Below are 20,808 nucleotides of genomic sequence, written 5' to 3' on the forward strand. Positions count from 1 at the left end.
TACTTTTAATCTCTCTCGTCTGTCGAGCCACCCCTCATCAGTCCATTTCTGGTTTGTAACATTAACAAATCATAAACTCAATTACTATATATCTCAAAAATTGAATATACCTATATTTTTCAAAATGTATAATAACCTGTGATACAATACCTTAAACAATCAATCAGTAATATCTTCAAAATATAAAAAAGTATAAAAAAAGGATATTTTAAAAGTATAAAAAAGTCTTTTATATGACTATTTTTATAATATTTGTTTTTCAATTTTTATAATATTTGTAATGTTTTTTAATTTTATAATATTTTAAATCAAGTGATATGCATTTATGCATATGTTGATTTGGATATTTTTTAAAAATCATATTTATATGTGCATTGACTATTTGAATACGGATGCGTTTGGATATCAAATAAGAAAATTTCAATCATATTCAGCAAAACTTGGATACATAACTGAATCATCCGACCCGATTTCACCCTAGTGATAATATTTAGAAGTTGTTCTCTTCGCTACTTAATCCGATCCGTTTTCACCTTATACAGTTATACTGTTTAAGAGTTGCTCACTTTCGCTTCTCTCACTTGGCAATGGAGAGCACTAAGGAACATCCAAACTCTAATATGGCGAATGCAGGAGAAGCTATTGCCGCCTCCGCCTCCGCCTCCGCAGTGCCTGCGCCGTCGTCGTCGCATGCTCCGGTCACCGCCTTAAGCCAAGTCGACGCCGACGTCGCCCTTGGGATTGCCATCCATGATGTTCTGAGGGGGATGCAGACCAAAGTCGTTAAGAAATCAATAATAGGCGCCAGATTTGGGGCCGAGGGCCGATGTTTGGAGATCTCTTTGGGATGAAGGAAGTCTTCGAGAAGTTACTGGATGTGGTGAGCATTTGGTGTAGTCCGCAGCTGCGAGAATGTCTTGGCACGATCCGGCCCCAAGGGTTACTGTTGCATGGTCCACCTGGATGCGGGAAGACTATGCTCGCATATGCGATTGCTAATGAGGCCGAAGTGCCCTTATTTGAGATATCTTATCCTGAATTGGTATCTGGCGTCTCCGGTAAGATTTGATATCTAGTTATTTGCTCCAAAGCTTGAGTAACAAGTTATTTGAAACTCAAATATTTTTCTCGATCTAATATAGTTATTTTTTTTTGGATAATTTGTCATTGAAGAAAATGAGGGTTGGGCTATTTATCTGTTATCTCTTTGTTATTGTTCTCGAATTTTTTATTCATTGCATTATGTTTTAGCTCATGATTTTCTTGGTAAGTCCATTCAGCATATCCTATAAGATTATAATTGATGATTCTTATTTTGTGCATGATTATTCGGGTGCTTCAGGAGAAAATATACGAGACCTTTTCGAGAAGGCATATGACACTGCTCCTTCAATTGTCTTTATTGATGGGATTGATGCCATTGCTCCCAATAGGGAAAACTTGCAGTGGGGGATGGAACGCCAAGTAGTCACAGAGTTAACGAGATGCATGGATGAGTTATGCCAAAAGGTTCAATCAACTGGTGCTAAGTCAAATTCAGAAACAGCTGAAAGTAAACCTGGATATGTTCTTGTGATTGGAGCTACAAACATGCTTGATGCAGTGGACCATGCATTGCGAAGACCTGGGAGGTTTGACCATGAGATAGCTTTGGGTATCCCTGATGAGAATGCACGGGTTGAGATCCTATCTATGCTTACTCGCGGTCTTAAACTTGACGGCCATTTCAACGTGTTAAGGATAGCTAGACATACGTCAGGTTTTGTTGGAGCTAATTTAAAAGATTTGGTGGATCAAGCAGGACAACTGGCATCTGCGAGAATTGTAGATGAGCGAGCGCGTGAACTTGGGCTGGTGGGAAAACACATAAGAGATTGGCCAAGGGAGCTTTGGGATGCTGGAGAAATGGAGACCCTTAGTATTACCATGGGCGACTTTGAGGTAATCTATTAACTAAGGTTTCGTATATGCTCATTTTGCCTTTTCTCTTCCATCTATTTCGTCAAATTTGTAGCTTTCTTCCGTGTATAGTCGTGAATTTTAGAAAATACTAAAATAGGGCCAATTTCCTCTAATATGGAAGCAACAGTCTACTCCCTTCTTTCACTGTGATTTTCCTTATGCTTGGATATATCTTTTATATACTGCAAATCTAATCCATGAGAGCATTAATTTCTGATATATGAACACAGGAAACAACTAAAATGGTTCAAGCTTCTTTGAGAAGCAAAGGATTTCCCTATATACCTGATGTTACATGGGTTGATGTTGGTGGTTTTAATTCATTAAGGAAAGAATTTGATCGTTACATTGTCCAGCGGATCAAGCATCCTCAAATGTATAAGGTTCTTGTTCTCTCTGCCATTTATGATATTTCGTGGAACACAAATCCTAATTTATGTATTGATAGCCTTCAAAATGATGATCCTTTTGCATTATAGCCTTTAAAATTATTGCATTGATAGCTCTGCAATATGTGTTGCTTTTGTCAAGCTATTTGAAATAATGCAGTTAATGGTGGTTTCACATATAAACAGTTAATCTGTATCTAGTGTCTTCATATCTCTTCTTTAATTTGCTTCTCAGAAATTTGGAGTTCATTTGGAGGGTAGATTTTTGCTACATGGGCCTCCAGGTTGTAGCAAAACATTGATAGCAAAAGCTGTGGCAAATGAAGCAGGGGCTAATTTTATACATATTAAGGTAAATTTTACTGTCATTTTTTTTAAACCATAATGACATTTTTCACATCAAAAGCATATTTTGCCAGTTTAAGGTAGATACAAGCGTTGTTGTCTTCTTTATATTGATTCTTTATGTTCCTGATCTCTAGGGGCCTTTATTGAGGGGCAAGCATGTTGGTGAGTGCGAATCAAATGTAAGAAAAATACTTACCCGTGCACGAACCTATTCTCCATGCATACTGTTCTTTGATGAGGTAGAAAATTATCATTTTTGTGGTCTTCCCACTTGTAAGTGATACTTTTAGTAGGGTCGAATTCAATTTTCTATTGTTTCACATATTGGACTAATGTGTCATATTTATAAGCATGGTCCCCTAACTAAAAGATGGAGTATAAAGGCACAATGGATAATTTTTCACTAGAGAAACTATTTTTTTACCCCTCTGTGCCTAATTATATTTAACCAATCTATAGGTTGAATTTAAAAATACTTATTAGAAATATAATTATAGATAATTTAAATAAATTTTTTAATTAATAATATAATAAGTCGAATCTCAGATGATTAAGATATGATAAATATATTGAACAAATATATGTTATTGTTATCTAAAATCCAATCGATACTATTTTAGTTGCGTTGAAAAATTTATCCAATTATTTATAACTTTTTATCTAATAAGTATTTTTAAATTTAATATGTAGATTGGTCTAATACGATGGAAAAATTAATGATTTTAATTTGAATATAATCATAAGGGTTAAAGTGACAAATAAAACTATAAGTGATAAAGTGGAGTAACCACAGGTAAAGTATAATTTCCTCATTTTCTTTATTAGTTAGTTTCTTACTATTAACAGTTTTCATACAGTTTACTTTTATGCACACTATGATTTTCTAACACAAGAACCATTCTTCTCTTCAGCTGCCAACATTGCTGGCAACTTTAGAATGTTGTCTACCTTTAACTTTATAAGTTCTACGTATGTCTTCCTTTTTTTTAAGAGAGTTTTTCTACTTCAATAATGGAATCCCTTGATAGGAAAATTGCTGGATTAGATTTTAGTGCTTTCTCATAGTGCATTAATTTTGTCATATTGTATTTCTTGTTTAGTTTTGTGAAGAATCGGTTTCCTTGAAAGGTTTACGTTACCTTTCCACTGTTGTTTTGTTGGCAAATCACTAGATTAACTATTTGCATTCAATGGTTGCTGGCATGATTTTCGGATTGGAGTTCCGCTTTTTTTTGGTCTAAAAACTCTAACATAAAATTTAAGAAAAATATTAAAATTTAAAAATTACAGAAATTATGACATGTCACAAAAAAATTTACTAACATACAATGAAGAAACAAATTATTACGCTACAAGCGAAGCAGGGCTATAGTTTGGAGAGAAAGAAAGACAAAGTAAGAGCGCTCTTTGGTTGAGAGCTTAGAGCATCTCCAAAGGAGAGGCCCCAAATATAGAGCCAAGAGTCTAGTGCACTCTAATATATCGGACTCTATATTTATTATTTAATTAATATAATATATATATATATATATTTATATATTATATTTTAAATCACTTAATAAGTCTTCTTAATGTTATTATTTTTTAATGAAAAATATATAGTTAGAAAACTCTAATCGATATCTTTATAATAAGACTAATATTCAATAGTTTTAGAAATAATTTTAAATTACTATTTTTTAATTAAACGCATCAAAATTATATTACACAAAATAAAAATTTTAAAATTTCAAATAACTTAAATAATTTAATATTAGTAAAACTAATTATATATTCAGTTTAACTAATTAAATTATTTAATAAATGATACTGATGGAATTTAAATTTTCGGATTAAACTTTTGTAGGACAAGATTAATATATTAAAAAATTAAATAGTATTAAAGCTTTGCTCTTAGATGGGGCTCCAAATTAGAGCCCCATTGTAGCTGGCTCTAAATTTAGAGCCTCATTTGAAGCCTGATCGAAGCGCCATAGAGGGTTGGAGATGCTCTTAATCTAATCTATTTCACGAGAGTTGAAAACTTTTAATGACTCTAAAAGTTCTCTTAGTTAACGTGCAAAGAAGGAGATATAAGAATTGAAGCAAAAGGAGACGATGGGAATTAAAAATTAAGGAAAAAGACAAAAAATGGGTCCCACATCTTTTATTGCTGCCAAACAAGATTCTAAGTCAATTGGATTTGAGTTAATTGGTTGTGAGTTTTAAAGTAGACCCGCAAATATGTTTTAAGTAGCCTTGGGCTAATAGGTTGTGGATGCAAAAACAGACCCGTAGACCAATTTCACATGAGTTTAAATTAATTGAATCTGGGCTAATGGGTTGTAAATGCAAAACAGAGCCATTTCAGACTCAAATCACCCGTTTTGTGTGAAATCTGATCCATTTTGGCTGAAACAGACCCGTTTTAGCCAAAACTCAATATTCAAACCCTATTTTAGTTATTTTTTTTTAGTATTGAGCTCTGTTTTATATCGGATCTGGCCTGTGCCAATCCATTTTGTTCAAAACAAATTAGTTTCAGCCGTTTTTTCAAACCCATTTTCAGCCTCTTCTTGGTTTTCCAGATTTTTGCCACGCTATTCTCTTGAGAGAAATTATTAACATGTATCAACTGCATTGAGGCAAAACGTTCTCCTTTAGTATCTGAGTTGTTGAAAACCAACTCTCATTTTAACTCTGCTAGTTTTGTTGGAAGTTCGTTTAGTTTGAGTTATTATTTCCACATGGCTGTCAGGTAGATGCTTTAATGAGTAAGAGGGGCGAAAGTGGAAGCTGGTTTGTTGATCCTTTTCTAAGCCAGGTTAGATGCAACTAAATGCTCTTCCTTTACAACCCTTAGTACAGTTCTGGGATTGTTTTCTTTTTTTTTTTTTTAACTGCCTAGATCTAGATATCTAAGTCTGACATTTTATATGTACAGCTACTCCTTAAGCTTGAGGATGCTGATCAGTGGCTAGGTGTTTATCTTATTGGAGCTACGGACAGGTTGGTGTATTCAGCTACACTTGTCATGTTTTCCCACTTGAAGGTTTTAGTTTAAATTTTGACCTAATAAGTCTTGGATGCAGAATAGAGGAGATGGATCCTGCTGTTCTACGACCAGATAGATTTGGGAAAGTCCTTTTTATACCTCTACCTGGAGCTAATGAACGTGCATCAATTATGAGATTACATGCTCAAAATATGGCTATGGCTATTGCAGCTGATGTAGATTTCGACATGTTAGCACACAGAGAGGAGTTTGAGAATCTTACAGGCGCTGAATTGGCTGCTCTGGTACGGATCTAATTTAATTTTTTAATTTGTATTGTATTTCTTTTCTTTTCCTTTCTTTTTTGTTTGTGGGTTTCCTTCTTTCTTTTATTTCATCAACAATTGGGTTGTGCAATGCATGTTTAACAGCTGTTTCATCTTCAGATGGACGAGGTTGCCATAGCTGCAAAGGAAGAAGAACTGGATTTGGAAGAGAAGGAAGGGGCATCGAGTAATCCTCGTATTCGGACACTGCATATTGACCAAGCTTTGGCGAAAATAAAGCTAGTGTGGTATCAGAAAGCGACACATCAGAGGCCTGGTTCTAATTCAGTGACATAGCATGCATTGTGACAATCAAATTTGTCCCACTGGAGGTAATATATATGACTGACCCACCTCACAGCTACGATATATCGGCATGAATTGGACAGCCTCTCTCATCTTTCTTCCACTGGTCAGAAACATGAAATCAAAGAATTTTGTTCATATAGGAAATATAGCAGATCTATACAATCAATTCCACAAGTGCTAAATTGCTCATTTGTCTTTCTTGACAGAGCAGAATTGCTAATCTTCATGTCAACTTCTGTCAATATATTCAGTGCTCTACAGTAATGACATTATCTTTTAAGAAGAGCCTACTGAAAGGGTTTCCAGATTGTAAGAAGATGCCGTATCTCTAAAGATATGTAGGATACACTAGCCTTGCATGGTGATAGTCATCGACCAGCATCATGACGTAAAAGAAAGCAACTATATCTTGTTATAAATAAATTAACGGGTCAAAAATATGTTAAACTTAAATGGGTTAGATGCATTAGATTGAGATATTAAATATAAGCTTTATTATTTTAATAATTATGTTATACTGTTCAACATGTTTATGACTCGAATATAATTTTATAAATCTAAATCCCTTGTAAATTATTAGTATCGAATTATAGGCCGGGTCGAAAGTAATCATAACCTTAGTAATACATGTGTGCGTAGGAGACGTTATGTGTTTGGGGTTGTGATATCAAGGCGTGAGAAGTGTCGGATTCGAATATAACCTATATAATTCTTAACACTGGCTTTCCGAACCCGTAATTTTCAGTAAGGTTCAGTTTTTTTTTTCCCTGTGTCCAAACCCTAGGGGAGAGTGATGGGGAAGCGGATGAGGACGGGAGGAAGAGGACGGTCACCGTCGTTGGCATTCTACGCTCGCCTCCTCCGCTGTCGGATCTGCGAAGCCGGGCTCGGCGGTTCCTTCAACGCCGACGCCGTCGCCGGCCAGCTCCGGTCCCAATTCCCCGAGTACAACGCATCAAGCTCCAGCCGTTCGCCGTCCGCGTCAAGGAAATCCTAGATGATATCTAGTGCCAATCTGCATCCGGAAGCAGCGACGACAGAGATGACGACGGCGGCTGTGGGGAGGATGGATCTCGGAAGAGGCCCAGCGGCTCCGATATTCCCGAGCATAGGTTGCTACGTGCCGAGGCCGAGCACCGCCCCCGTCGGAAGCGGAATCAGCAAGAATCGTCGAATGGTTTGACATCGATGCCCGACGATTCCGTCTTTGAAACAAAGGTTGATCCGGTGTTCGATCTGACGAAATCCATGCTTAGAGATACTTACGGTAAGAAATCGTTACTTAATCCGAAGAGCAGGAAGGAAGATGATAACATGGAGATTGAGGTGGCGCAAGATAAGCCAAGGAGGATAAAGACCAGCGATGGGAGTGTGGTCGAGACCCGAGTGATTGAGAAGTCGAGAAAAGGTGGCAGCTTCGGTGAGGTGGATAATAGAGAGGAAGGGAGGGCAGGGCCGAAGTTTAAAGATCTTGGTGGGATGAAAGACGTAATCGAGGAGTTGATGATGCATGTCCTTATACCTTTGTTCCATCCGCAACTACCAAGATGGATTGGCATGAGGCCAATAGCAGGGATACTGCTGCATGGGCCACCTGGTTGTGGGAAGACGACGCTTGCCCATGCAATTGCGAATGAGGCCGGTGTGCCCTTCTTTAAGATATCTGCTCCTGAAGTGGTATCTGGGGTTTCTGGTACGATCAGATATCTGTTTATTTGCCTTTATATGTATTTTGTTGATAAAGTTGGCTTAGCTCAAACTTTATTCTTATTTTGTTAATGAGGAGAAACATCTAGTGATTATATGAATATATAGTAGCTCTTGTTAGTGTTCTAAAGTCGGTAGATTTAGTGAGCAATATAAGCTTTTTACCAGGGCTGAGGTTAGACATGTCTATATTAACAGCATGATGTAGCATATTTAATAATATTTTGTGCATTATCTTCTTGGTAAGTCCATCTAGCATATCCTAGAAGAATTCCATTGATGATTCTCATTTTCTGAATGGCTACTCAGGTGCTTCTGAAGAATACATACGAGACCTTTTCAAGAAAGCTTATCGTGCTTCTCCTTCAATTGTCTTTATTGATGAGATTGATGCCATTGCATCCAAGAGGGAGAGAATATGCAGAGGGAGATGGAACGCCGGATTGTCACACAGTTAATGACATGCATGGATGAATTCCACCAAACAGTTGGATTAAGTGATGCTAATTTAAATCCAGAAATATCTGAACGCAAACCTGGATATGTTCTTGTGATTGGAGCTACAAACAGACCTGATGCAGTGGACCAAGCATTGAGAAGACCTGGGAGGTTTGACCGTGAGATAGCTTTGGGTGTCCCTGATGAGAATGCACGGGTTGAGATCCTATCTATGCTTACTCGGAACCTTAGACTTGAGGGCCATTTCGACCTCTTCAAGATAGCCAGATCTACACCAGGTTTTGTTGGAGCTGATCTGAAAGCATTGGTGGATATAGTAGGATACTTGGCATTGGAGAGAATAGTACATAGGCGAATGGACCAACTTTCTTGTGAGCTGGCGGACATAAGTGTTTGGAGAAGGCAATCTTGGGATACCGAAGAAATGGAGAGCCTAAGTATTACTATGGAAGACTTTGAGGTTATCTATCAACCTTTCATATATGCTCATTTTTGCCTTTGCTCTTCTGTTTATTTCCTCAACTTTGTGCTTTCTTTCGTGTAGTCATGAAATTTAGAAATATTAAAATAGGGATAATTTCCTCTAATATCAAAGCAAAGTCTGCTGCTCCCTTTTCTCATTGCCCTTTTGGCCTTCCTTATACTTGGATATATCTTTGATATTTTTCTTTTGTAATTAAGAACTTCAATAAAAATTGGCAAGGTGCCCCAAAAAAATTATATTATGCTGCCCCTCCTATAAAAGGTTTTAGGAGCATCAAGACATAGGATAGAGGAGAGCTCAAGCATCCCTGATCCAATCCACAAAAAGGATGAAGTCAACCTAGCCTGCTTCCGACTGCCTACTCCTTTAGCCAGAAACTGATGGAGTTGTTTGGAGTCCGTTTCGATGATCAAGTAGTAGATGCCTAGAGGTCTCGCTTGCCCCAGAGCCTCGCGCACAGCCCAAACTTTAATAATTAGCGCACTGTCACAGTTGATAGGAGCACCACCCACCAAAAGAATATCAGCATCAACATTTCGAAAAATTCAATCTTCTCCTCTCTTACCAGTTGTTGGGTCAAATGAGCCATCACAGTTGAGATTAACCTAGGGATGCGAAGGCTGAGACCACCCGATTAGTGGTGGAGGAAGTTGCTTTTCCGGGGATTTAGAACTTTTATTGGGATTAAAATAGTGCATGGTCATTGTGATAATAGTTTGCCAGCAGTTAATAAGAAAAATTGCTGACCCTTGATATTAATCAAGTTTCTATATTTCCATGGTTGCCATAAAGAGTTTGCAATCAGAGTCAGAACGAAATTTTATTTTTCTTTAGGTAATTTCCCCCCTCATTAAGCCAGTCTCCCTCCAACCAATTACCGTTGAAGGATATATGAAGACTAAGGATGGTCATGTTTAAATTCCAAATATGCTTAGTGTTGGTACAATCTAAAAAGATATGATTCACAATTTCAAGATTAAGGCCACAACTATTATAGAGGGGTTCGATTGGCATATCCAACCTAAGAAGTCTTGCCTTAGTAGGCAGACGGATCCGAGTGAGCTTCCACAAGAAAGTTTTAATTCTAGGGGCAATCGGTAGTTTTCAGAGGATCTCCCGTTTGGGATTAGCCTTAATCTTTGGCTTCGACTGCTCAGCATGGTATAAGCATTCTTAATAGATATATCTTTGATATATTGCAAACTTAATCCATGCTAGCATTTTATTCTGATATATGAATTATAATTCAACTTTTCTTCACTTCTGGCTGTAGAGAGCAGCTAAAATGGTTCAACCTTCTTTGAGAAGAGAAGGGTTTTCTTCTATACCTGATGTTACATGGGATGATGTTGGTGGTCTTAACTCATTAAGGAAAGAATTTGATCGTCACATTGTCCAGCGGATCAAGTGTCCTGAAAAGTATGAGGTACTTTATCTATCTTCTTGTGCTCTCTGACATTTATGATTTTATAGTGGAATGCACAAATCCTAAGTTGTGTATCGGTAGCCTTCAAAATGAAGATCATGTTGCATTATACCCTTCAAAATTATTGTACTTATAGCACTACAATAAATTGTTCTTTTGTCAAGTTATTTGAACTGATGCAGTTAATATAAGTACCACATACAAATGGTCCACGTGCATCCAGTGTCTTCATATTTCTTTAATGTGTAATGAACTTGCTCCTCCAGAAATTAGGAGTACATTTGGCTGTCGGATTTTTGCTATATGGACCTCCAGGTTGTGGCAAAATATTGATCGCAAAAGCTGTAGCAAATGAAGCAGGAGCTAATTTTATACATATTAAGGTAAGCTTTATTGCCATCTGTATTCCTTAACTATAATGACATATTGTTTTTCACATCAGATGCATCCTTTGCAGGTTTAAGGTAGACAAAATTGTTGAATTTCTTAGTTTTATATTAACTCTTTATGTTCTTGATCTCTAGGGGCCTGAATTGTTGAGTAAGTATGTTGGTGAGAGTGAATCAGAAGTAAGAAAAATATTTACCCGTGCCCAGCTCTCCATGCATAGTGTTCTTTGATGAGGTATTAAATTATCATATTTATGGCCTGCTCACTTGCTACTTTGTAATATAGTTCCTCAGATTCAATACATGTTGTACCAATGTGTCATATGTATGAATATGACTAATACGTAAAAATTATAATTTGCATGGCCTGTTCTTTGATGAGGTGTTAAATTTGCTTTTCTTGCTATTGTTTTGCTGGCAAAACACTAGATTAATTATTTGCATACTGTGGCTGCCAGCTTGTTTATTTCCTCCAAGCTTGGTTTTATATAGATATCCGTGGATCCTATTTTTGCTTTTTCATATTCTTGTCTCCTATTTCTCTTGAGAATACATATCTCAACTGCATGGAGAATACTTCTCCTATAGTTTTAAGTTATTGAAAATCAACTCTTTGTTCCCATTATTCAGACCGAATCCTCAATGAAAGAAAATTTAATCATACTGCTGTTTATTTTAAGTTTTATTATTTGTACATGGTTGTTACAGGTAGAAGCTTTGTTGACAAAGAGGGGCAAAGAAGGAGGATGGGTTGTTGAGCGTGTCCTAAACCAGGTTAGATGTGACTAGATGCTCTTGTGTTACATGTCTTAGTATGATTCTGGAATTGTTATTCAATTTTCCTTTAACTGCCTAGATCTAAATATCTATTTCTGTCGTTTTTTTACGTGCAGCTACTCATTGAGCTTGATGGTGCTGATCAGAGGCAAGGCGTTTATGTTATTGGAGCTACGAACAGGTTGACATATTCTGCTACACTTGTTATGTTCTCCGGGTTACAGTTTTCAGTTAAAAAATGTCTTTGAATGCAGAATAGAGGTGATAGATCCTGCTGTCTTACGACCAGGAAGATTTGGAAAAGTCATTTTTGTACCTCTACCTGGAGCTAATGAACGTGGATTGATTATGAAAGCACATGCTCGAAAGATGTCTATTGCTGCTGATGTAGATTTCAACAATTTGGCGCATAGAGAGGAGCTTGAGAATTTTACAGGGGCTGATTTGTCTAATGTGGTACATCTCTATTTTTAATTTGTTTATCTGTGTTGTTTTTGTTTCTCTTTTGTAGTTTTCTTCCTTTAATTTTGACTTTAATTTTGTCAACTATTGGTTTGTGCTACACATGTTTAACAACTGTTTCCTCTTCAGATGCACGAAGCTGCCATGAGTGTGTTGGATGAAGAAATGGATTTCACTGACAAAGAGGTGTCATGTAACTCTACATGTTTTATCAAGACATTGCATTTCGAGAAAGCTTTGGCAAAAGTAAGACCATCAGTATCAGAAAAGGTATGGTTAAAATATGCTTGCCTATGCGACTACATCTATTATGTTATGTACAACTTTTTATGTTTTGGAATCTTATTTGGACAGTTTGTATATAGTAGGAATAGTTTTTCTTCTGACATTGCGGCTTGCTTAATATTGTATATCTACTTTATCATGTGTTTGACTGCTTTCCAACTGCAATTGGTGTTCCTATTCTCGTAGCAAATAATTCCTTTTATTTGTCACTTTGTATTTGATTCAAACTTATTTGAATTTCATGACATAGGAAAGAAGATACTATGAAGTCATATCCCAGAAGTTCAAAGCTTCTTGACAACCTTAACACTGCTCACTGCTCACTGCTCACTGCTTTATTAAAAACCTTGGCACCACAGAGAAAAACACATCCCTGGCCTGAATAGCAGTATAGATATGGCTGTGAAAGATGCTGAATCTTGTTTACTTGTTTTATGAAGATTCAGAACACAATTTCTTTATTTGCACAACATTTTTATCCATGTTTTGTACATGAAGTGTCTGATAAGAAAAGTATCTTCTTTTAGAAAGTATATGAGAAAATTGGGTATTACAGAGATGTAGATATTTGAATGAACATTATGTTGACTGATATGCATTTCACGATAACACTGTCGCAGTCCCCATTCACATTTAAGGTAGATTAGGCGTATAATGTGTATATTGATGTTAGGTCTTGTGCAATAATTATCTAGTTATCTTGTCCCTGTTGATTCTATCAGATATCCTAAGACTCAGTTTTCCTCACATGTTTACAATGGGGGTTATGTATAGACTTAGCCCAAAATATTTATGTAGTAAGTACCAATATGATATTTTATATAAAAAAGTACAAAAATAATATTTACTATGAAACTCCCACCAGTACAAGTTTTGAGTAGGGCGAGATGAATGAACCCCCTTTGAAACTACTGTCGCGGACTAAGTTTAATGGTTAGACAGAGATTGTGCGGGATTTATAATTTGCAAAACTTAATCAGCTCGCGCACTTTGCAAGCGAAAGCTTCTGTTGAATGGCAACAAGGCAAAATAAAAATAAATTTTTTTTGTATATAACACTTTACATCCTACATTTTTATTATTTATCTACATTTTCACTATTTACAAATCGAATCTTAAAATAAAATGAATATGTACTATATTGTCAAATCTGTTAGTTAAATTTAATCAAGCCTTTGGGTTAAGTTAATTATACTAAGAAAATTTAATCCATTTAAAAATAAAAATATTTTAGTTATTTTAGAAATAAAATATCTCTACTTTAACGAAATATTCTCACGATGTTAGTTCAAGTTTAATCAAAGATATTTTCTACACATATTTGTTAAATTATAGAACTCAATTTACAAATAGTCAAAATATAGGGTGTAAACTATAATTTTATTAAAATGCAGGGTGTTATATACAAATTTTCCTAAAAATAAAAATACACTACTTAAAGCCAATGAGATAATGCTTAGATAATTAAAGAGGCTTAATGTAAGTGTACTCGGGTTCAAATTTTATCGCCATCTGATTTAATTGGAACTGTTAAGTTTTTATTTCTTTCAAAATGAATAGTCTTTGATTCTACATGGACATGCCGCGACAAGAGAGAGACCAGACAAACCGTTGAAGGCAAAATGAATACCGCTGGAACTAGTGGCACTTCGATTTAGTGAAGCCAACTCAATTTATGAGACCCCATAGTTTTGCACTCTCTATAATTTTATGTAAGCATTAGGACACCTAATAATTTATCGTTGGTAAGTAAATAACATGTTATTGCCCATTTAAATCGAATAATTTGCTTGCTAATTATCTTTAGCATTAGAGAATTAGATGTGTAACTAGTCTAAAAGTAAAAGTTAAATAATTTATATTTTCGTCATTCATACGTGGTGATTCATATAGAAAACAATACTAGGCTCTATGCTAAAATTTAATCATTGTTTGAAAAAAATTGAATAAACAATGATTACTTTTGCCAATCTGGGTAGGTATTGCTATTATAGACTTCCTAGGTAGAGTGCGGAACCTATTCTGTATTGTGTGTATTCTATAATAAGTAGAAATAAAATAACTCGTGATTAATATGTTGAGTGGTTGGAGTTCGTTAACTAAATTAGCAGCTAGATTCTTAAGTTTTCAAAGATAGAGTTGTAAATGCATTTGTCATTTCATGAATTTGACCCTTATTATACCTTGGTGCATTTAGTTCTTTAATTGAAGCCTTAATGAGTATCTCAATTGTTAAGTTGCATGAATTATTCTATTTGTGAGATGAATTGATCAAAGTAAAAAAATTAGGTAGTAGTGTAATTGTTGGTGCGGTTGTTACTTGTCTAATATTTCATGGTGCACCATATTTTGGCATTGCTTTTATTTATTGTTAAGTTCATTTAGTTTTATTTTAATTTCTTTTCTTTTTTTTCCTTTTCTATTTTTCCTAAAAAAGTGTTTTATATCTTACCAATCGATTTTTATGACGTGACTAAGTATGCGCATTAGGTTTACCGGAGCTTAGTTAGCTATTAGTATGGAGTGTTTAAGGTTGGAAGGGTCATGTGAAGGCGAGCTATTGATATCTAGTTAGAGGTCTATTTAGCATAGGGCCCTTCCTAAGAACCTGTCGCCTATTATATAGTAGGTGTGTTCATTACTATCGCATATTATATAGTAGGTGTATTCATTACCTCAGTTGTCTAAAGGATTTGTCATGTGTTGCTAAATGCAAGTTCTCCTTTGATTTTTATAAGGGGTTGGTGTAAGTTGTGGTTACACTGTTCTTTAGTTAATTTATTATAGAATTGTTTAATAGTTGAAAGTTTGATGTTAGTATTGTCTAATATTGTTATTATCTAGGTTTGTAGTAAACTTCTTTATATCATTACGAAGTCTTCAGATGTGGTGATCATCAATAAGAAAGTCTATCGATCAGTTATGTCTAAATTTCTATTAGTGAATGATTGATGACTAATTTTGATTGGATTGAGTATTAAGCTCTCAAAATTGTGCAATTATCAGAATAATCATAGAGGTAATGAAAAATGATATGAAAAGTTTGCTCTTCAGAAAAAAAAAAAGTTATCTGAGAGTTCTGTCGAGTTATGTGGCTGCTAGTGAATATTTATTATTGTTAGTGGTGATAAAGTTATTTTTTGAATTTTTGTATAAGTAATGACATGCTAGCAAAGAATGCATCTGATGTGAAATAAATATCGTACAGAAGGCAATAAAGCTTACCTTAATATGTATAAAATTAGCCCCTGCTTCATTTGCTACAGCTTTTGCTATCAATGTTTTGCCACAACCTGGAGGGCCATAAAGCAAAAACCCGACCGTCAAATACACTCCTAATTTCTGGAGGAGCAAGTTAATAACACATTAACGAAGAGACATGAAGACAATGGAAACAGGTGAACCATTTATATGTGAAACTGATATTAACAGAATTCGTTCAAACAACTTGACAAAAGCAAACTTTATTGCTTGCTTTGATAAAGTAAGTTTGAAGGGTGTACAGGATCTTCATTTTGGAAGCTATCAATAGACAAATTAAGATTTGTGTGTTCCACTATAAAATCATAAATTTCAGAGGCCAAGAAGATAGATAAAGTACCTCATACTTTTCAGGGCACTTGATCCGCTGGATATTGGGACGATTTAAATTATTTCCTTAATGAGTTAAGATCACCAACATCATCCCATGTGACACCAGGTATAGAGGAAAATCCTTCTCTTCTTAAAGAAGGTTGAACCATTTTAGGTGCTTTCTACAGTCACAAGTGAAGAAAACTTGAATTATAAATTTCCCTATATTCATATATCAAAAGTAAAATAACCTCTCATAGATTAAGTTTGAGATATCTCAAAAAGATATATCCAAGAATAAGGAAAGGCAAAAGGGCAATGGGAACAGGGTGCAGACTATTGCTTTCATATTAGAGGAAATTTCCCCCATTTAAGTATTTCTAAAATTCACTACTATACAAAGAAAGCTACAAAGTTGAGGAAATAAATGGACGAGCAAAAAACAAAAATGAGCATATGCGAAAGGTTAGTTGATAGATTACCTCGGAGTCTCCCATAGTAATACTAAGTCTCTCCATTTCTTCCGCATCCTCCAAATGCTTAAATACCAATGTTTTGAAAGGCGGTCACGGATGGCGAGTGGTCACCCCACCGCCTAGCACCTAGGTGGAAGGCTAGTGACAAGGAAGCCTAGCATTTTTAATATAAAAAAATAATAAATAAATAAATAAATATATATAATATACATAATCATAATTTACAACCATAATAACATAAATATATAAATAGCAACAAGTTCTAAACCAAAATGCTTTAAAATAATCACAATTCACAACCATAATAAGATAATCACAATTCACAACCATAATAACATAATCACAATTCACAACTATAATAACATAAATACATAATCAAAGATTCAAAATTATCACAACCATAAGTTCCTAGCAACAAGTTCATAATCATATCAAATAATATGATAAAAATTATTAAAATCATAAGGTCCATAACAAATAACATATAATCAAAATTATCAAGTTCATAACAAATTCACAACTATAACAGAAAGACCATCTTCTAATCTTCTTTACAATCTATGGAAGGAGCTTCATCTACTAAAAGATTATCATCAGAATAATCATCAAACTCTAGCTCAACATCATCCTCATCATCTGTTTCTTCATCCAACTCAATTAATTGCTCATTTAGAGAAGTGAAAGGAGTGCTACTAGTAGTAGCTTGAGTAGATCTAGTGTTCCTCCTTGATCTTAAATATTCTTCGACTCCTCATGCTTCTGTCACCATCTCCCAATTAACACTTCACCTAGAAAGACCTCTTGCTCTACATAATCATTATCCAACCATTCTCTTGCATTATTATTTTCTTTTGAAACGACTGGATCCTTCTCTTTTGCTATCTTTCGATCCTTCATTCTTGCATTAAATTGTACATAAACAAGATCATTTAGCCTCTTCACTTTCAATCTATTTCTCTTCTTTGAATGAATCTGAAATTAAAGACCAAATTAATTTGATAATAAAATTCATCAATTTAACTTAGTCAATACAATGATTAATGATATATTATTCATTCAAAGGAGCTCTAATTTCTTTCATATCCTGAGGGAGGAGCTACATGTTAAATTAAGAATCTTAACCACTATGCATTTTAAGTAGGGGGCATCGGCTCCGTATACACTCCACCAATGAGCTATAACCATAAAAATTAAAAAGTAACTTAGTAACATACAAAGAATAAAACTGTATGACATGTTTTACGCCTTTACTACATATGCTAATCAATAATTATTACCTAGGTTGAATTCATCATTGTTAACTTCTCTTGTTAACCTTGTTAGCGGTCTATAAAATATCCCAGTGGCATCCTTATATAAAAGTGAATTTGAATGGCTTGATCTGAATAAAAGTTTTCAATACAAATAAGAATACCATCCATTACATTTAAGTCAGTCTCCATCTCATCCAAATCTTTATAAAAATAGTATGGATTTATATGTAGCAGCGTGGAAATATGTATCAAGCTTTCCATTTGTGTAGTGATCAATTAGATCTAAAAGAGGCTTGGAAGATGTCTCATTATTATTAAAAATATTATTTATTTCTTTCTTGACATCTTTCAACGTAATATATATGAATCCCATTAGTGGCTTTCTTTCACTATCAACAACTCGTAACAACTTCATCAAAGGAGTGAACACTTTAACTGCTAATGACACTTGCCTCCAAAATTGGTTATTGAGGATAGTAAAATAAACCCTCTTTCCTTTCATAGTTTTTAACTATTTGCAATTTAAAAATTCATCGAAAATAAACATAAGCCTTAATTTCTCTTTCTTCTCCAAAAGACCCTGTAATGTGGGAAATGAAGTGGCAAATCTTATAACCCCGGGTCTCACGATCTCCCATTTTTGTACAAACTGACGTATCAAACTCAACGTTTTGTGACGTCCATAAATTCACACAGTGATTTCCCTTCTACGTTCAATTGAACATTTAATCCTTCCTTCCTTTGATATCATCTCTAACATCAAATCTATATACAGTGAGCGGCACAAGATGTCCAATGTATACGAGAATAGTTTTGCTTTAGCAACCGTGCAACTACTAAATTAGCAGCAGCATTATCAGTCACAACTTGAAGTACATTTCCTCTCCTACTTCCTTGATACCCTCAACAAAAATATTATGGATATATTCATCTATATGTGAATCTTTAAAATAATCAACTGAATATAGAAAACTAACCCTCAGCTCACAATTAACACATAAATTCATAATGTTTTTTCCTTTTCGATCTGTCCAAGCATCAATTAAGATAGAGCAGCCATTTTTCTTCCATGCAGCTCTATGATTCTCTAAATCATCATTTGTTTTAACCACTTGTTTCTTCAAAAGTGGCTCACGTAACTCATGCATAGTTGCCGGCTTGAACCCCGGACCAAACTAAACAACTGCTTCCATCAATACATGAAATGATTTATCAGTAACAGCATTAAAGAGAATGCCACACTTATAAACCCAATGAGCTAAGTATATTAGCACTCTATCTCTTTGTTCTTTTGCAAAAGTATTTTTTATACTTCCCCCACTCTCTAATTGAAACTTCTAGATCAATAGATATGTATTTGTCTAAAGGACCTCTACTTCTCAGCCTTTTACTTCCAACTTCTAAAATTTCTTGATCTTCCCTTTCTCCAAATATGTTTACTTCTACTCTCAATTCTGCTTCCTCTTTTGATTTATCCTCCTTTCTCTTTTTGTTCCCCTTTATATGCTCTTTAATAACTTTTTTTGCCTCATTTATAGCTTTTGGACAAGGTGCAACATCACCTCTAACATGAGCAATATACTTCTTGAATCTACTAATTCCTTTCTTAGTAACATTTCCACAAAATCTACATTTCACCATATTGACATCAATTTTATTTGAAAAATATCCATATTGCCACACTGGATCATTGGAGCCAACAGGCACAAAAAATTCAGATAAAGTTGACCCAACCACAGATGGTATTTGAGAGAAATTAATGGTCATATCTGACTACCTATATTCTATAATGAAATTAGGCAAAAAATAAATATGATTGATAATTTACATTTCAAATTTAAAAACAGTAATTAATTATTGTTTTACCTCCTCCAGTAAAACAGATAGTTAGATATTTACTAATTATTGATTACTAATTTACTCTCTAGTTAATACTTAATAACTTAATCCAGTAATTCACTAATTCAAGAGAAATGTTAGAAACAGATTAACACTAAATGTTAACTCACTATTAAATATTAATCAATAATCTTAATTTCTGAAGTAATTAGAGGACTTAAGTAATAATAAACAGAGAAAACATATTATCAAACAATACTGAATTAATTTCTAAATCAAGTAATTAACAATCTTAATAAACAGAATTAGAGAAAAAATAGAGGAAATGAGGAATTAAGTAATAAGAAATAGAGAAAAACTGAAAAACATATTATCAGATAATTACTAAATTAATTTCTGAATTAAGTAATTAATAATTATTAACAGATTAACTAATTAACATTTAAGTATTCAACAAACTAGCCAAATAGCAGATAACTACTTCAATTAATTTCTAAATTAACTAGAGGAATTAAGTAATAAGAAACACTGAAATAAAAAAAAACTGAAAAACATATTATCAGATAATTACTAAATTAATTTCTGAATTAAGTAATTAACAATCATTAACAGATTAAGTGATTAACTAATTAACGAACATATTATCATTATTATTAGATAATCACTAAGTCACTACAAATTAAGATTTAACTACTTTAGACAGAATTGAAAATTAAAAAAAATTTAAAATACTTCAATATGAGACAGAGTGAAACTGTGAGAGGAGTGAGAGAGAGAGAGAGGCCTATACCTCTACAGTCGACCGTGGAGCGAATGTTGCCGCAACCCAAAGAGAGGTGCAGCGAGAAAACGGGCACAACGAGAGTGGGCGCACCGAGAGAGGGATTAGGGATTTAGGAATTTTAGTGAGCGAGAGAGGGCGCAACGAGCAGAGAGAGAGAAGAACATTTTACATTAATGGTTAATGGTTAGTTTTTTTAGTGGATATTGGATAATCTGATCCGCTATAGAAAAATCCGATAAGGCGGATTTGGCGGGCCGAACCGCCAACCTACCTTATCAGGCCGCGCGGCCCGCTAGCACCTTTTGGCGCTCAAGTGGCTCACTAAGGCAATAGACTACCTTCTACGAGCACGAGCACCAGGCCAAATGACACCCGCCTTTTCTACCTTTCAATACACTTTTAAATACTATTCTCTCTAATGCCAAGTTTCCTACTATATTCACCAGTGCTTTCAGATCAGCCTCCAGCAAAACCTGGTGTAGATCTGGCTATCTTGAAGAGGCGAAATGGCCCTCAAGTCTAAGGTTTCTAGTAAGCATAGATAGGATCTCAACCTGTGCATTCTCATCAGGGACACCCAAAGCCA

The 20,808-nt window shown here is 34.8% G+C and overlaps 2 protein-coding genes across 2 annotated transcripts; both read left to right on the top strand.

Moving 5' to 3' along the window:
* The first annotated feature begins 587 nt into the window (after positions 1 to 587).
* On the top strand, positions 588 to 7,216 carry LOC140769910 (cell division control protein 48 homolog C-like). The gene is made up of 11 exons (XM_073110806.1): positions 588 to 755; positions 809 to 1,053; positions 1,329 to 1,941; positions 2,193 to 2,345; positions 2,587 to 2,703; positions 2,834 to 2,938; positions 5,437 to 5,502; positions 5,623 to 5,687; positions 5,771 to 5,978; positions 6,120 to 6,331; positions 7,093 to 7,216. Exons 1-10 carry the CDS (start codon positions 588 to 590, stop codon positions 6,294 to 6,296), a joined length of 1,917 nt encoding a protein of 638 aa, XP_072966907.1. The 3' UTR covers positions 6,297 to 6,331; positions 7,093 to 7,216.
* On the top strand, positions 7,125 to 12,686 carry LOC140770131 (cell division control protein 48 homolog C-like). The gene is given in 12 exon segments (XM_073111145.1): positions 7,125 to 8,001; positions 8,325 to 8,425; positions 8,428 to 8,934; positions 10,232 to 10,384; positions 10,651 to 10,767; positions 10,909 to 10,979; positions 10,981 to 11,008; positions 11,482 to 11,547; positions 11,667 to 11,731; positions 11,805 to 12,006; positions 12,142 to 12,282; positions 12,548 to 12,686. Coding segments are annotated over 12 exon segments (2,004 nt in total). The 5' UTR covers positions 7,125 to 7,496; the 3' UTR covers positions 12,596 to 12,686.
* The last annotated feature ends 8,122 nt before the right edge of the window (positions 12,687 to 20,808 follow it).

The sequence above is a fragment of the Typha angustifolia genome, chromosome 11 (assembly GCF_048772165.1).
Source record: "Typha angustifolia cultivar Huaian chromosome 11, ASM4877216v1, whole genome shotgun sequence".
Classification (NCBI taxonomy): Eukaryota; Viridiplantae; Streptophyta; class Magnoliopsida; order Poales; family Typhaceae; genus Typha; species Typha angustifolia.

Coding starts and splice junctions, on each gene's coding strand:
- LOC140769910 (XM_073110806.1), top strand. CDS start 588: ATGGAGAGCACTAAGGAACATCCAAACTCTAATATGGCGAATGCAGGA. Junction 1,054..1,328: donor CCTGAATTGGTATCTGGCGT/CTCCGGTAAGAT, acceptor TGTGCATGATTA/TTCGGGTGCTTCAGGAGAAA. Junction 2,939..5,436: donor GCATACTGTTCTTTGATGAG/GTAGAAAATTAT, acceptor CATGGCTGTCAG/GTAGATGCTTTAATGAGTAA.